Source organism: Pelophylax lessonae, assembly GCF_965119305.1.
Source record: "Pelophylax lessonae genome assembly, contig: HAP1_SCAFFOLD_254, whole genome shotgun sequence".
Classification (NCBI taxonomy): Eukaryota; Metazoa; Chordata; class Amphibia; order Anura; family Ranidae; genus Pelophylax; species Pelophylax lessonae.
In genome coordinates this window covers 165815-184481 of record NW_028120085.1, presented here as the reverse complement: position 1 = coordinate 184481, position 18667 = coordinate 165815, and the positions used below count along the sequence as shown (strand labels likewise).

Here is an 18667-nt window from a genome sequence, read left to right as displayed (position 1 = left end):
GGGGGGGAGGGATCTGTCGGGAATACTGATATCGGGATTCTCTGGTTGGGAAGGATCTTTCAGGAATACTGATCTCGGGATTCTCTGGTTGGGAAGGATCTGTCAGGAAGACTGATATCGGGATTCTCAGGGGGAGGGGGGGAGATCTGTCGGGAATACTGATATTGGGATTCTCTGGTTGGGAGGGATCTGTCGGGAATACTGATATTGGGATTCTCTGGTTTGGAAGGATCTGTCGGGAATACTGATATTGGGATTCTCTGGTTGGGAAGGATCTGTCGGGAATACTGATATCGGGATTCTCTGGTTGGGAAGGATCTTTCGGGAATACTGATCTCAGGACTCTCGTGGGGGGAAGGATCTGTCGGGAATACTGATCTTGGGATTCGCTGGTTGGGAAGGATCTGTCGGGAATACTGATATTGGGATTCCCTGGTTGGGAAGGATCTGTCGGGAATACTGATCTTGGGATTCTCTGGTTGGGAAGGATCTGTCAGGAATACTGATATCGGGATTCTCGGGGGGGGGGGGGGGATCTGTCGGGAATACTGATCTCTGGATTCTCTGGTTGGGAAGGATCTGTCGGGAATACTGATCTCAGGATTCTCTGGTTGGGAAGGATCTGTCCGGAATACTGATCTCGGGATTCTCTGGGTGAAATGTATCTGTCGGGAATAATGATATAAGGATTCTCTGGTTGGGAAGGATCGGTCGGGAATACTGATATCGGGATTCTCTGGTTGGGAAGGATCTGTCAGGAATACTGATTTCGGGATTCTCTGGTTGGGAAGGATCTGTCGGGAATACTGATCTCGGTATTCTCTGGTTGGAATGGATCTGTCGGGAATACTGATATCAGGATTCTCTGGTTGGAATGGATCTGTCGGGAATACTGATCTCTGGATTCTCTGGATGGGAAGGACGTGTCGGGAATACTGATCTCGGGATTCTCTGGATGGGAAGGATTTGTCAGGAATACTGATATCGGGATTCTTGGGACGGGAAGGATCTGTCGGGAATACTGATCTCTGGATTCTTGTGGGGGGAAGGATCTGTTGTGAATACTGTTATCAGGATTCTCGGGGGGGGGGGGAGGGGGAAGGATCTGTCGGGAATACTGATATCGGGATTCTCTGGTTGGGAAGGATCTGTCGGGAATACTGATATCGGGATTCTCTGGTTGGGAAGGATCTGTCGGGAATACTGATATCGGAATTCTCTGGTTAGGAAGGATCTGTTGGGAATACTGATATCGGGATTCTCGGGGTGGGAAGGATCTGTCGGGAATACTGATATTGGGATTCTCTGGTTGGGAAGGATCTGTCGGGAATACTGATATTGGGATTCTCGGGGTGGGAAGGATCTGTCGGGAATACTGATATTGGGATTCTCTGGTTGGGAAGGATCTGTCAGGAATACTGATCTCGGGATTCTCTGGTTGGAAAGGATCTGTCGGGAATACTGATATCGGAATTCTCTGGTTAGGAAGGATCTGTCAGGAATACTGATATCGGGATTCTCTGGTTGGGAAGGATCTGTCGGGAATACTGATACCGGGATTCTCTGGTTAGGAAGGATCTGTTGGGAATACTGATATCGGGATTCTTGGGGTGGGAAGGATCTGTCAGGAATTCTGATCTTGGGGATTCTCTGGTTGGGAAGGATCTGTTGGGAATACTGATATCGGGATTCTCTGGTTGGGAAGGATCTGTCGGGAATACTGATATCAGGATTCTCTGGTTGGGAAGGATCTGTCGGGAATACTGATATTGGGATTCTCTGGTTGGGAAGAATCTGTCGGGAATACTGATATTGGGATTCTCTGGTTGGGAAGGATCTGTTGGGAATACTGATATCGGGATTCTCGGGGGGGGGGGAGGATCTGTCGGGAATACTGATCTCGGGATTCTCGTGGGGGGAAGGATCTGTCCGGAATACTGATATTGGGATTCTCTGGTTGGGAAGGATCTGTCGGGAATACTGATATTGGGATTCTCTGGTTGGGAAGGATCTGTTGGGAATACTGATATTGGGATTCTCTGGGAGGGAAGGATCTGTCGGGAATACTGATATTGTGATTCTCTGGATGGGAAGGATCTGTCGGGAATACTGATATCGGGATTATCTGGTTGGAATGGATCTGTCGGGAATACTGATATTGGGATTCTCTGGATGGGAAGGATCTGTCAGGAATACTGATATTGGGATTATCTGGTTGGAATGGATCTGTCGGGAATACTGATATTTGGATTCTCTGGGAGGGAAGGATCTGTCGGGAATACTGATATTGGGATTATCTGGTTGGAATGGATCTGTCGGGAATACTGATATCGGGATTCTCTGGTTGGAATGGATCTGTCGGGAATACTGATATTGGGATTCTCTGGGAGGGAAGGATCTGTCGGGAATACTGATATCGGGATTATCTGGTTGGGAAGGATCTGTCGGGAATACTGATATCGGGATTATCTGGTTGGAATGGATCTGTTGGGAATACTGATATCGGGATTCTTGGGGTGGGAAGGATCTGTCAGGAATTCTGATCTTGGGGATTCTCTGGTTGGGAAGGATCTGTTGGGAATACTGATATCGGGATTCTCTGGTTGGGAAGGATCTGTCGGGAATACTGATATCGGGATTATCTGGTTGGAATGGATCTGTCGGGAATACTGATATTTGGATTCTCTGGGAGGGAAGGATCTGTCGGGAATACTGATATTGGGATTATCTGGTTGGAATGGATCTGTCGGGAATACTGATATCGGGATTCTCTGGTTGGAATGGATCTGTCGGGAATACTGATATTGGGATTCTCTGGGAGGGAAGGATCTGTCGGGAATACTGATATCGGGATTATCTGGTTGGGAAGGATCTGTCGGGGAATACTGATATCGGGATTATCTGGTTGGAATGGATCTGTCGGGAATACTGATATTGGGATTCTCTGGGAGGGAAGGATCTGTCGGGAATACTGAGCGGTGAGGCTTCAGGGATTCTCCTCTCTGTGTCCCCGGATAGAAATGTCACAGAACAGGAAGAAAGGGGAATCTTCTTTGGGGACACTTGTTCTGGTAATGACTGAGATTTCCTTCACTTCGGAAGTTTCTCTCTCACTTCCTGTTGTGTCTCTGTGACAGGAAATGAGGGAAGATCCCCAGGCCGGACACAATATGTAGATCTGAACTTTAAACTGCTTATATTTCCTCCATAACAGGATAATGCCTATTTAAAATAACAGCTGTTTTCATTTCATTCCTTAATATAGTCCCTGTGATGTAATCACTGGGTCTCTGTGTTTCTCTATGCAATGCAGGCAGATCATGGCTGGTGGGAGGGGCCAGCAGGGGGCGGTACATAGCTTTCTGATGACATCCCAGCCCCCAGCATCAGTTCTCCTCTCAAGAGCCCTCAGTGCTGATGCAAGCAGTGGGAGGAGTTATGCAAATATCATATACCTTGATGGGTGGGTGTCAGCCTGGAGGAGTGGGCGTTCATAGGCAGGCTGTATTTGCATAGATAATATTTGTTTCTTTTATATCTGCAAGACTGGAGGGGGAGGGGGGGTTATTATGGGGTCGGATTCCACCAAGAACTGAGACAACTCTCTGGAAATGTTACGCTCCACTCTAGTGTGTGATTGGGAGGGGAGATTGTCTGTATTGATCCCTGATGATTAATTGCCCCCTCCGGGGTGTTTGTGTTGCAGGTTGGGGCAGTCAGAGTTCGAAGGTTCACATCCATCACAGCACATGGCTGCACTTCCCGGGACACAACCTGCGCTGGATCCTCACCTTCATCCTCCTCTTCGTCCTGGTGTGCGAGATCGCCGAGGGCATCGTGTCCGATGGGTGAGATAGATAACTGACCCTATTTATAAACTCCGACATCCAACAACATTCCACCGCCTGACCGCACCTCCCATTCCAGAACATTCCATCACCCGTCCGCACCTCCCATTCCGGAACATTCCACCACCTGTCCGCATCTCCCATTCCGGAACATTCCACCGCCTGTCCGCACCTCCCATTCCGGAACATTCCACCACCTGTCCGCACCTCCCATTCCGGAACATTCCACCGCCTGTCCGCACCTCCCATTCCGGAACATTCCACCACCCGTCCGCACCTCCCATTCCGGAACATTCCACCACCTGTCCGCACCTCCTATTCCGGAACATTCCACCGCCTGTCCGCACCTCCCATTCCGGAACATTCCACCGCTTGTCCGCACCTCCCATTCCGGAACATTCCATCACCTGTCCGCACCTCCTATTCCGGAACATTCCACCGCCTGTCCACACCTCCCATTCCGGAACATTCCACCGCCTGTCCGCACCTCCCATTCCGGAACATTCTACCACCTGTTCGCACCTCCCATTCCGGAACATTCCACCGCCTGTCCGCACCTCCCATTCCCGAACATTCTACCACCTGTTCGCACCTCCCATTCCGGAACATTCCACCGCCTGTCCGCACCTCCAATTCCGGAACATTCCACCGCCTGTCCGCACCTCCCATTCCGGAACATTCCACCGCCTGTTCGCACCTCCCATTCCGGAACATTCCACCGCCTGTCCGCACCTCCCATTCCGGAACATTCCACCACCCGTCCGCACCTCCCATTCCGGAACATTCCACTGCCTGTCCGCACCTCCCATTCCGGAACATTCCACCGCCTGTCCGCACCTCCCATTCCGGAACATTCCACTGCCTGTCCGCACCTCCCATTCCAGAACATTCCACCGCCTGTCCGCACCTCCCATTCCGGAACATTCTATCACCTGTCCGCACCTCCCATTCCGGAACATTCCACCGCCTGTCCGCACCTCCCATTCCGGAACATTCCACCACCCGTCCGCACCTCCCATTCCGGAACATTCCACCGCCTGTCCGCACCTCCCATTCCGGAACATTCCACCACCCGTCCGCACCTCCCATTCCGGAACATTCCACCACCTGTCCGCATCTCCCATTCCGGAACATTCCACCGCCTGTCCGCACCTCCCATTCCGGAACATTCCACCACCTGTCCGCACCTCCCATTCCGGAACATTCCACCGCCTGTCCGCACCTCCCATTCCGGAACATTCCACCACCCGTCCGCACCTCCCATTCCGGAACATTCCACCACCTGTCCGCACCTCCTATTCCGGAACATTCCACCGCCTGTCCGCACCTCCCATTCCGGAACATTCCACCGCTTGTCCGCACCTCCCATTCCGGAACATTCCATCACCTGTCCGCACCTCCTATTCCGGAACATTCCACCGCCTGTCCACACCTCCCATTCCGGAACATTCCACCGCCTGTCCGCACCTCCCATTCCGGAACATTCTACCACCTGTTCGCACCTCCCATTCCGGAACATTCCACCGCCTGTCCGCACCTCCCATTCCCGAACATTCTACCACCTGTTCGCACCTCCCATTCCGGAACATTCCACCGCCTGTCCGCACCTCCAATTCCGGAACATTCCACCGCCTGTCCGCACCTCCCATTCCGGAACATTCCACCGCCTGTTCGCACCTCCCATTCCGGAACATTCCACCGCCTGTCCGCACCTCCCATTCCGGAACATTCCACCACCCGTCCGCACCTCCCATTCCGGAACATTCCACTGCCTGTCCGCACCTCCCATTCCGGAACATTCCACCGCCTGTCCGCACCTCCCATTCCGGAACATTCCACTGCCTGTCCGCACCTCCCATTCCAGAACATTCCACCGCCTGTCCGCACCTCCCATTCCGGAACATTCTATCACCTGTCCGCACCTCCCATTCCGGAACATTCCACCGCCTGTCCGCACCTCCCATTCCGGAACATTCCACCACCCGTCCGCACCTCCCATTCCGGAACATTCCACCGCCTGTCCGCACCTCCCATTCCGGAACATTCCACCACCCGTCCGCACCTCCCATTCCGGAACATTCCACCACCTGTCCGCACCTCCTATTCCGGAACATTCCACCGCCTGTCCGCACCTCCCATTCCGGAACATTCCACCGCTTGTCCGCACCTCCCATTCCGGAACATTCCATCACCTGTCCGCACCTCCTATTCCGGAACATTCCACCGCCTGTCCACACCTCCCATTCCGGAACATTCCACCGCCTGTCCGCACCTCCCATTCCGGAACATTCTACCACCTGTTCGCACCTCCCATTCCGGAACATTCCACCGCCTGTCCGCACCTCCCATTCCGGAACATTCTACCACCTGTTCGCACCTCCCATTCCGGAACATTCCACCGCCTGTCCGCACCTCCAATTCCGGAACATTCCACCGCCTGTCCGCACCTCCCATTCCGGAACATTCCACCGCCTGTTCGCACCTCCCATTCCGGAACATTCCACCGCCTGTCCGCACCTCCCATTCCGGAACATTCCACCGCCTGTTCGCACCTCCCATTCCGGAACATTCCACCGCCTGTCCGCACCTCCCATTCCGGAACATTCCACCGCCTGTCCGCACCTCCCATTCCGGAACATTCCACCGCCTGTTCGCACCTCCCATTCCGGAACATTCCACCGCCTGTTCGCACCTCCCATTCCGGAACATTCCACCACCTGTCCGCACCTCCCATTCCGGAACATTCCATCACCTGTCCGCACCTCCCATTCCGGAACATTCCACCGTCTGTCCGCACCTCCCATTCCGGAACATTCTATCACCTGTCCGCACCTCCCATTCCGGAACATTCTATCACCTGTCCGCATCTCCCATTCCGGAACATTCCATCACCTGTCCGCACCTCCCATTCCGGAACATTCCATCACCTGTCCGCATCTCCCATTCCGGAACATTCCACCACCTGTCTGCACCTCCCATTCCGGAACATTCCACCGCCTGTCCGCACCTTCCATTCCAGAACATTCCACCACCTGTCCGCACCTCCCATTCCGGAACATTCCACCGCCTCTCCGCACCTCCCATTCTGGAACATTCCACTGCCTGTCCGCACCTCCCATTCCGGAACATTCCACTGCCTGTCTGCACCTCCCATTCCAGAACATTCCACTGCCTGTCCACACCTCCCATTCTGGAACATTCCACCGCCTTTCCACACCTCCCATTCCGGAACATTCCACTGAGCGCTAAACCTCACCAATCCCAAATACCACACCACACCACCACTGCATCACTGTGACATCATCACAAATGGCTATAGCACCAACATATAATGCAGCGCCTCCCATCAGTCTCTGTACCAGAGGAGCTTACACTCTAATGTCCCCTCCCCCCACATCAGTCTCTGTACCAGAGGAGCTTACACTCTAATGTCTAATGTATTGGCAAAAATCTACTTTCTCACCACCAGCACTGTTCGATTTAGGGTAGAAGCACTTTTTTCAGCAGTGTTAGCTGTCCGGGAGGCCCTGGAACGATGCAGAGCTGCAGGCTGGGGAAAGTACTTGCTGGCATTGGATCAGGCTAAAGCTTTTGATCGGGTCAATCATGAGTACCTATGGTTGATTCTTGGCAAGTATGGCCTGGAGGGGGGATTTATTGATTGGCTGAAGACTTTGTACAGAGGAGCTGAAAGCTTTATGGTTGTGAATGGTTGGATTGGACGGCCCTTTGAGGTTGGCTCGGGTGTGCGTCAGGGGTGTCCTTTAGGTCCTCTGCTATACGCGTTGGCAATTGATCCCTTCATCAGGAGATTAGAGTGTGGACCGTTGTGGGGGGTGCCTTTGGGCATTCCTGGTGAGCCCCTTTTGAGGGTTGTGGCCTATGCTAATGATGTATCTGTTTTCATCTCTGGGACAGAGGAGGCGAAGGAGGTGGTCTCAGTGATGGAACAGTATGCTGAGGCATCTATATGATCTATATGATCAATCAGGATAAGAGTGAAGTTTTCTGGATGGGAGAGGAAGGCGATAGCTTTGAGCTTCCGGACACCTTCCCAGAGCCCCGACAGGAAATTAAAGTTTTAGGCATCAAATTTGGTCCCGGCGATTACGGCCTTGCAAATTGGAAAGTAGGCTACAAGATGCCGATGCCAAGGTTGCCAGCTGGAAGGAATGGAAACTCTCTTACAGGGAAAAGGTTGACCTGATTAAAACTTACCTGATCCTGGTATTTCTGTATGTCACCTTTGTCTGTGTTTTCCCAATGTCCCTCTATGCAAGGATCTATAGCTGTTTTTTCCAGCTGTTATGGGGGCACAAACTGAATCTCATTAAGAGGTCTGTAACCTATCATCCCAAGTGGATGGGTGGCTTAGGTATGGTCAACCCGGTGGATGTTTTTAAAACATAATTTTGATAACATGCTGGCAGAGGAACCCCCTGGGTGGGTTGGTATTTTTCAGTCCTGGTTTAGGCCTTTTCTGCGAAGTTGGGAGAATGGTGGGCCAGTGAAAAGCTTGAGGGTCCGACATGGTGAGCTCCCGTCTTACGATGCCCCGTGCCTGAAGATGCTTCAGCAGTGGCGAGTGACGGCGGAGGAAATTAAGTCTCTTCCTAGGAAGGCCCTGGAGAGGAGGGTTGTTGAATCTGCCTTTAACGAGCCACTGGCCTTGAGGGATTGCCCAGGCCCTGTTATGAGGGAGGGTCTGCGTTTGATTAATCTGGAGGGAATCCCTTTGAAGTTTCGGGATTTGGCCTGGCTCTCGTTCCATGGCAGACTCTATGTGAAGGGCAACTTGAAGCATCGCTCGCCGGAGAACCGTGGTTGTCCAACAGTGGAGTGTGGAGGTGTGGAGGAGACTGAACCATTTCTTGCTTCAATGCCCCTTCAATATAGAAGTCTATAAGGGGGTGGGTGGGGCTCTGGGTATCCCTTTCCTTTCCAGCTTAAGTTATGCGAAGTGGTCGTACGGCTGTTTTGAGTCACATCGGCATTTTGATTTGGAGACACTTTTTCTAGTTAGCTTAGTAGTCCGTTACTTCACGTGGAATGCACGGTGTCAGGTTTCCACTCGGAAAAAAGTCCTTCCTGTCGAGGTGGGGGTGCACAATATTCTGGGTGAGGTTGGGAAGATTCAGGTTCTTGAGAAGGACAGGTGGCGGCCGGGAGCCTGGGCAAAGGCGTGGAGGAATGTCAGGTCCCCGTAGCTGCTGTCTTTCAGTCTCTGGGTGTGCGGCTTTTCTTTCTGTCCTTTCACATCCCCTAGATTTTTATAAGATTGAATTTTTGAAAAAAGGCTGCATGCATGGGATACATGTGTGATCATTTCTTAGCCTGAGGGGGTGTTTAGGTGGAGGTTAGGGGGGTGGGGGGGTGTTTAGGTGGAGGTTAGGGCTTTGTTGAGTTTAGTCATGATAGTAATAGTTTTCTGTTTCTATGCTGATTTTTGTTTATATATTTATTTAATTTTGTATATATGTAAATATGTTTTAATTATGCTTGTGAGATTTTTAATAAACAAAAATTTACACTCTAATGTCCCCTCCCCCACAGTCACATCAGTCTCTGTACCAGAGGAGCTTACACTCTAATTTCCCCTCCCCCACAGTCACACACTATTATTATTCATTTACATAGCTCTGACATATACCGCAGTGCTGTACAGAGATCACTGAGCCAATCACATGAAGCGTTTGCACTTATTTCAGGCTCCTCTCTACCCTGACCCCAGGGTCACTCTGTCACCATTAATCATGTCTCAGTTGGGGGGGGGGGGGGGTGCTCTGACCTCAGTTGGAGCATTTTGTGTCTCAGGTGCTAAAAATATGTACCCCCCCCCCCATCAGCTCATCTCTGAGATAAGGTCATGGCAGCTGTTGGTTGAAGGAGCTGGCCTCCAAGGTTGAGCGAGTTAACATTCCCTATCTGCATTGCTAGTGCTAATGGAGGGACATTGGATGCCCTCTTCTGTAGATGAACAGATTATAAGAAAGATTCATCTTTAGTATGGCAGAGGATTAAAATACTGACAGATTGGGGTAATATGTGGTATATCCTTGTCAGAATCGTTTGGGGCAGGATCTGTGAGGAGACAATGACATGGCTGAGATCCTCGGATGTAGGATCTGTGAGGACAAATGACATGGCTGAGATCCTTGGGTTGGGATCTGTGAGGAGACAAATGACATGGCTGAGATCCTTATGGGTGAGATATGTGAGGAGACAAATTACATTGCTGGAATCCTTGGAGATGAAATTTGTGAGCAGACAATGACATGGCTGAGATCCTTGGGGTGGGATCTGTTAAGCAACAAATGACATGGCTGAGATCCTTGGGGTGGGATCTGTGAGGAGACAATGACATGGCTGAGATCCTTGGGGGTAGGATCTGTGAGGAGACAATGAAATGGCTGAGATCCTTGGGGTGGGATCTGTGAGGAGACAATGACATGGCTGAGATCCTTGGGGGTAGGATCTGTGAGGAGACAATGACATGACTGAGATCCTTGGGGATGGGATCTGTGAGGAGACAATGACATGGCTGAGATCCTTGGGGATGGGATCTGTGAGGAGACAATGACATGGCTGAGATCCTTGGGGTGAGATCTGTGAGGAGACAATGACATGGCTGAGATCCTTGGGGATGGGATCTGTGAGGAGACAATGACATGGCTGAGATCCTTGGGGGTAGGATCTGTGAGCAGACAATGACATGGCTGAGATCCTTGGGGTGGGATCTGTTAAGCAACAAATGACATGGCTGAGATCCTTGGGGGTGGGATCTGTGAGGAGACAATGACATGGCTGAGATCCTTGGGGGTAGGATCTGTGAGCAGACAATGACATGGCTGAGATCCTTGGGGTGGGATCTGTTAAGCAACAAATGACATGACTGAGATCCTTGGGGATGGGATCTGTGAGGAGACAATGACATGGCTGAGATCCTTGGGGATGGGATCTGTGAGGAGACAATGACATGGCTGAGATCCTTGGGGGTAGGATCTGTGAGGAGACAATGACATGGCTGAGATCCTTGGGGATGGGATCTGTGAGGAGACAATGACATGGCTGAGATCCTTGGGGGTAGGATCTGTGAGCAGACAATGACATGGCTGAGATCCTTGGGGATGGGATCTGTGAGCAGACAATGACATGGCTGAGATCCTTGGGGATGGGATCTGTGAGGAGACAATGACATGGCTGAGATCCTTGGGGGTAGGATCTGTGAGGAGACAAATGACATGGCTGAGGTCATTGGGGGTAATAATCTGCAAGGTGAAAATGACATGGCTGAGAACCTTGGGGATAGGATCTGTGAGGAAAAAATGACATGGCTGAGATCCTTTGGGATGGGATCTTTAAAGGGACAAATTAGATGGGTGATATCCGTGAGAAGACAATGGCATGGCTGAGATTCTTAGGGGTGTATTCTGCAAGGAGATATTTTACATGGCATGGATCCTTGGGGATGAGATCTGTAAGCAGACAATAACATGGCTGAGATCCTTGGGGGTGGGATATGTTAGGAAACAAATAATATGTCTGAGATTCTTGGAGGTGGGATCTGTGAGGAGATAAATGACATGACTGAGATCCTTGGGGGTGAGATCTGTGTGGAGACAATAATGTGGGTGGGATCCATGGGCGGGGGGTCTGTGAGGAGACAATAACATGGCTAAGATCCTTGGGGGTGGGATCTGTGAGAAAACAAATTACAAGGCTGAGATCCTTGGGGATAGGATCTGTGAGGAGACAATGACATGGCTGAGATCCTTGGGGGTGAAATCTGCAAGGTGACAATGACATGGCTGAGATTCTTGGGGGTAGGATCTGTGAGGAGAAAAATGACATGGCTGAGATCCTTTGGGATGGGATCTGTAAAGGGACAAATTACATGGGTGAGATCTGTGAGAAGACAATGGCATGGCTGAGATTCTTGGAGGTGGGATCTGTGAGGAGATAAATGACATGGCTGTGATCCTTGGGGGTGAGATATGTGTGGAGACAATAATGTGGGTGGGATCCGTGGGGGGGGGGGGGGTCTGTGAGGAGACAATAACATGGCTGAGATCCTTGGGGATGGGATCTGTGTGGAGACAATAATGTGGGTGGGATCCGGGGGGGGGGTCTGTGAGGAGACAATAACATGGCTGTGATCCTTGGGGGTGAGATCTGTGTGGAGACAATAATGTGGGTGGGATCCGTGGGGGGGGTCTGTGAGGAGACAATAACATGGCTGAGATCCTTGGGGATGGGATCTGTGAGGAGACAAATGACATGGCTGAGAATCTTGGGGTGGTATCTGTGAGGAGACAATGAGATGACTGAGATCCTTGGGGATGGGATCTGTGAGGAGACAATGAGATGGCTGAGATCCTTGGGGGTGGGATCTGTGAGGAGACAAATTACATGGCTGAGGTCATTGGGGGTGAAATCTGCGAGGTGACCATGACATGGCTGAGATCCTTGGGGGTGAGATCTGTGAGGAGAAAAGTGACATGGCTGAGATCTTGTGGGATGGGATCTGTGAAGGGACAAATTACATGGGTGGGATCCGTGGGGGGGGGGGGGTCTGTGAGGAGACAATAACATGGCTGAGATCCTTGGGGATGGGATCTGTGAGGAGACAAATGACATGGCTGAGAATCTTGGGGTGGTATCTGTGAGGAGACAATGACATGGCTGAGATCCTTTGGGATGAGATCTCTGAGGAGAGAATTACATGGCTGAGATCCTTAGGGATGGGATCTTTGAGGAGACAAATGACATGGCTTAGATCCTTGGGGTGGGATCTGTGAGGGGAAAAATTACATGGCTGAGATACTTGGGGGTGAGATCTTTGAGGAGACAGTGATATGGCTGAGATCCTTGGGGGTGGGATCTGTGAGGAGACAATAACATGGCTATGATCCTTGGGGGTGGGATCTGTGAGGAAACAAATGACATGGCTGAGATTCTTAAGGGTGGGATCTGTGAGGAGACAATGACACGGCTGAGATCCTTGGGGGTGGGATCTGTGAGGAGACAAATGACATGGATGAGATCCTTGGGGATGAGATCTGTGAGGAGACAATGAAATGGCTAAGATCCTTAGGGGTGGGATCTTTGAGGAGACAATGACATGGCTGAGATACCTGGAATGGGGTGTATGAGCTAATTGGTGGAGTTGAGGTGAGTGTTGGTTCATTGGTAGAGTCAGGGTGAGATTTGGGGCATTGGTGGAGTCAGGGTGACAGTCAGGTAATTGGTGGAGTCGGAGCATTGGTGGGTTGGGGTGGGAGTCGGGGCATTGGTGGGGTTGGGGTGGGAGTGGGGGCATTGGTGGGGTTGGAGTGGGAGTCAGCGCATTGGGGGAGTTTGTGTGAGAGTCGAGAGATTGGTGGAGCTGAGGTGAGAGTCAGTACATTGGTGGAGTCGGGATGAGAGTCGGGCATTGTCAGGGTCGGGATGAGAGTCGGGGCATTGGTGGAGTCATTGTGAGAGTCAAGGCATTGAGGGAGTCAGGGTGAGAGTCAGGGGCATAGGTGGAGTCGGGGTGAGAGTCTGTACATTGGTGGAGTCGGGGTGAGAGTCTGTACATTGGTGGAGTCAGGGTGAGAGTCTGTACATTGGTGGAGTCGGGTGAGAGTCTGTACATTGGTGGAGTCGGAGTGAGAGTCTGTACATTGGTGGAGTCAGGGTGAGAGTCAGGGGCATAGGTGGAGTCGGGGGATTGGTGGAGTCGGGGTGAGAGTCTGTACATTGGTGGAGTCGGGGTGAGAGTCTGTACATTGGTGGAGTCAGGGTGAGAGTCAGGGGCATAGGTGGAGTCGGGGGATTGGTGGAGTCGGGGTGAGAGTCTGTACATTGGTGGAGTCGGGGTGAGAGTCTGTACATTGGTGGAGTCTGGGTGAGAGTCTGTACATTGGTGGAGTCAGGGTGAGAGTCAGGGGCATAGGTGGAGTCGGGGGATTGGTGGAGTCAGGGTGAGAGTCTGTACATTGGTGGAGTCGGGGTGAGAGTCTGTACATAGGTGGAGTCAGGGTGAGAGTCAGGGGCATAGGTGGAGTCGGGGGATTGGTGGAGTCGGGGTGAGAGTCTGTACATAGGTGGAGTCAGGGTGAGAGTCAGGGGCATAGGTGGAGTCGGGGGATTGGTGGAGTCGGGTGAGAGTCTGTACATTGGTGGAGTCGGGGTGAGAGTCTGTACATTGGTGGAGTCTGGGTGAGAGTCTGTACATTGGTGGAGTCTGGGTGAGAGTCTGTACATTGGTGGAGTCGGGGTGAGAGTCGGTGATTGATAACGACACTCTGATGCTCTCTCCTCCGCAGGTCCTCCAAGTCTCGCCATTTGCACCTCTACATGCCGGCAGTTATGGCCTTCCTGGCCGCCATCACCTCCATCATCTATTACCACAACATCGAGACCTCCAACTTCCCAAAGCTGCTAATAGGTAAGTGACATCTGGTGGTCATTGCTGCTCATGGGTGGTCCTTTCCATCATGTGATTTCTGTTTGGTGGGGATAAGTTGTTTTACAATGTGTGTCCTGTGGGGGGAGCTTTCCTTCCACAATACTTAGGGGAGGCCACAAGAGCTGACAGTCTGGTGGGAGAGTTGTAGAGTTCCTGGCCGGGGGAGGGGGGGGGGCAACACTCACCCATACTCGGCCTTGAGCTGTCCGCACAGGACACAAGACAATGTTACTGCAGTCACTTAGCCCCCCTGCTGTCACCGATTGTCCTCCAGGATAAATAAAGGACGGAATTCCAACAGGAGATTCTCAGAAGGGTATAGAAGATGTGAGCGGCCATTACTGACCTAATAAAAGGACTACATGTGCCTGGGGGGGGGTCATGTGACCAGGCGGGCAGATTGCAGCGTCCATTATTACCAGAGATAGAAATTTCTCCTCAATCTGCAGAGATGAACATTAAACTAACAATATCTGAATGAACAATCGCCCCCAGGGCCCATCCCCCATCCACAGAGCACCAATCTGCGTGAAAAGTGTACACCACAATGCGGGGGGGGGGGGGGAAATTTCTCATTCGTGATGGATTTTTTGGAGCCTTTTTTTTGACTCTTCATTGTGCATTTTACTACCCCCCTCCCCAACATGGAGCATTGTACTACCCCCCCCCTCCCCAACATGGAGCATTGTACTACCCCCCCCCTCCCCAACATGGAGCATTGTACTACCCCCCCTCCCCAACATGGAGCATTGTACTACCCCCCCTCCCCAACATGGAGCATTGTACTACCCCCCCCCCCCTCCCCAACATGGAGCATTGTACTACCCCCCCTCCCCAACATGGAGCATTGTACTACCCCCCCCCCTCCCCAACATGGAGCATTGTACTACCCCCCCCTCCCCCAACATGGAGCATTGTACTACCCCCCCCCCTCCCCAACATGGAGCATTGTACTACCCCCCCTCCCCAACATGGAGCATTGTACTACCCCCCCTCCCCAACATGGAGCATTGTACTACCCCCCCCCCTCCCCAACATGGAGCATTGTACTACCCCCCCCTCCCCAACATGGAGCATTGTACTACCCCCCCTCCCCAACATGGAGCATTGTACTACCCCCCTCCCCAACATGGAGCATTGTACTACCCCCCCCCCCTCCCCAACATGGAGCATTGTACTACCCCCCCTCCCCAACATGGAGCATTGTACTACCCCCCCCCCCTCCCCAACATGGAGCATTGTACTACCCCCCCCCTCCCCAACATGGAGCATTGTACAACCCCCCCCCCCCCTCCCCAACATGGAGCATTGTACTACAAATCCAACATGGAGCATTGTACTACCCCCCCCCCCTCCCCAACATGGAGCATTGTACTACCCCCCCCCCCCTCCCCAACATGGAGCATTGTACTACCCCCCCCCCCCTCCCCAACATGGAGCATTGTACAACCCCCCCCCCCTCCCCAACATGGAGCAATTGTACTACAAATCCAACATGGAGCATTGTACTACCCCCCCCCCCCCCCTCCCCAACATGGAGCATTGTACTACCCCCCCCCCCCCTCCCCAACATGGAGCATTGTACAACCCCCCCCCCCCCCCTCCCCAACATGGAGCATTGTACTACAAATCCAGCATGGAGCATTGTACTACCCCCCCCCCTCCCCAACATGGAGCATTGTACTACCCCCCCCCCCTCCCCAACATGGAGCATTGTACTACCCCCCCTCCCCAACATGGAGCATTGTACTACCCCCCCCCCCCTCTCCCCAACATGGAGCATTGTACTACAAATCCAACATGGAGCATTGTACCTACCCCCCCCCCCCCTCCCCAACATGGAGCATTGTACTACCCCCCCCCCTCCCCAACATGGAGCATTGTACAACCCCCCCCCCCCCCTCCCCAACATGGAGCATTGTACTACAAATCCAGCATGGAGCATTGTACTACCCCCCCCCCCCCTCCCCAACATGGAGCATTGTACTACCCCCCCCCTCCCCAACATGGAGCATTGTACTACCCCCCCCCCCCTCCCCAACATGGAGCATTGTACTACAAATCCAACATGGAGCATTGTACTACCCCCCCCCCTCCCCAACATGGAGCATTGTACTACAAATCCAACATGGAGCATTGTACTACCCCCCCCCCTCTCCCCAACATGGAGCATTGTACTACCCCCCCCTCTCCCCAACATGGAGCATTGTACTACAAATCCAACATGGAGCATTGTACTACCCCCCCCCCTCCCCAACATGGAGCATTGTACAACCCCCCCCCCCCCTCCCCAACATGGAGCATTGTACTACAAATCCAGCATGGAGCATTGTACTACCCCCCCCCCTCTCCCCAACATGGAGCATTGTACAACCCCCCCCCCCCCCTCCCCAACATGGAGCATTGTACAACCCCCCCCCCCCCTCCCCAACATGGAGCATTGTACTACAAATCCAACATGTAGCATTGTACTACCCCCCCTCCCCAACATGGAGCATTGTACTACCCCCCCCCCTCTCCCCAACATGGAGCATTGTACTACAAATCCAACATGGAGCATTGTACTACCCCCCCCCCCCTCCCCAACATGGAGCATTGTACAACCCCCCCCCCCCCCTCCCCAACATGGAGCATTGTACTACAAATCCAACATGGAGCATTGTACTACCCCCCCCCCCTCCCCAACATGGAGCATTGTACTGCAAATCCAAGATGGAGCATTGTACTACCCCCCCCCCCCCTCCCCAACATGGAGCATTGTACTGCAAATCCAAGATGGAGCATTGTACTACCCCCCCCCTCCCCAACATGGAGCATTGTACTACCCCCCCTCCCCAACATGGAGCATTGTACTACCCCCCCCCCCTCCCCCAATATGGAGCATTGTACTGCAAATCCAAGATGGAGCATTGTACTACCCCCCCCCCTCCCCAACATGGAGCATTGTACTACCCCCCCTCCCCAACATGGAGCATTGTACTACCCCCCCCCCTCCCCAACATGGAGCATTGTACAACCCCCCCCCCCCTCCCCAACATGGAGCATTGTACTACAAATCCAGCATGGAGCATTGTACTACCCCCCCCCCCCTCCCCAACATGGAGCATTGTACTACCCCCCCTCCCCAACATGGAGCATTGTACTACAAATCCAACATGGAGCATTGTACTACCCCCCCCCTCCCCAACATGGAGCATTGTACAACCCCCCCCCCCCCCTCCCCAACATGGAGCATTGTACTACAAATCCAACATGGAGCATTGTACTACCCCCCCTCCCCAACATGGAGCATTGTACTACCCCCCCCTCTCCCCAACATGGAGCATTGTACTACAAATCCAACATGGAGCATTGTACTACCCCCCCCCCTCCCCAACATGGAGCATTGTACAACCCCCCCCCCCCTCCCCAACATGGAGCATTGTACTACAAATCCAGCATGGAGCATTGTACTACCCCCCCCCTCTCCCCAACATGGAGCATTGTACTACCCCCCCCCCTCCCCAACATGGAGCATTGTACAACCCCCCCCCCCTCCCCAACATGGAGCATTGTACTACAAATCCAGCATGGAGCATTGTACTACCCCCCCCCCCTCCCCAACATGGAGCATTGTACTACCCCCCCCTCCCCAACATGGAGCATTGTACTACCCCCCCCCCCTCCCCAACATGGAGCATTGTACTACCCCCCCCCCCCCCACACACACACAACATGGAGCATTGTACTACAACTCCAACATGGAGCATTGTACTACTCTCCCCAACATGGAACATTGTACTACAACCCCAAAGTGAAGCATTGTACAACAACTCCAACATTGAGCATTATACTACACCCCCCAACCCACCCCACCCCACTATAGAGCATTGCACTAAAACCCAAACATGGAGAATTTTACCACAACCCCAACATGGAGCATTGTACTACTCCCCCCAATATGAAGCATTGTACTACAACCCCAACAAAGAGCATTGTACTACTCCCCACAACAGGGCCGGACTGGCCTACCGGGATACCGTGAAATTACCCGGTGGGCCGCCGGCCCTGGGGCCGCTTTAAAATTGTGGCCGCTTTAAGACGCAGCTGCTATTGTGGCGGCTTTAAGACGCGGCCGCTATTGTGGCCGCTTTAAGACGCGGCCGCTATTGGGACCGCCCCGCGGCCGCGCTGTGATGGCTGCTGCATCCCTGGTGAAGTCCGTACTATGTCAGCCGCTATGAGCGGCATGACGTCAGAGCGGCGGCGCCGGCCGGCGGTGGATCATGTGACTGAGTCTGTCAGCAAGACGGACGGTCACGGTGACGGCGCCGAGGGACCCACTACACGGACACCAGCCCAGCAGCCCAGCACCCGGGGAATCGAG

General features: G+C 52.9%; 1 protein-coding gene across 1 annotated transcript in view; it reads left to right on the top strand.

The window, feature by feature from the left end:
• The window catches only part of ABCC8 (ATP binding cassette subfamily C member 8), a 199386-nt gene that overhangs the window by 32615 nt on the left and 148104 nt on the right, over positions 1 to 18667 (top strand). The window contains exons 2-3 of the mRNA XM_082276046.1: positions 3707 to 3848; positions 14159 to 14280. Of these exons, the coding sequence (XP_082132172.1) occupies positions 3707 to 3848; positions 14159 to 14280 (264 nt within the window). The remainder of the gene's footprint in view (positions 1 to 3706; positions 3849 to 14158; positions 14281 to 18667) is intronic.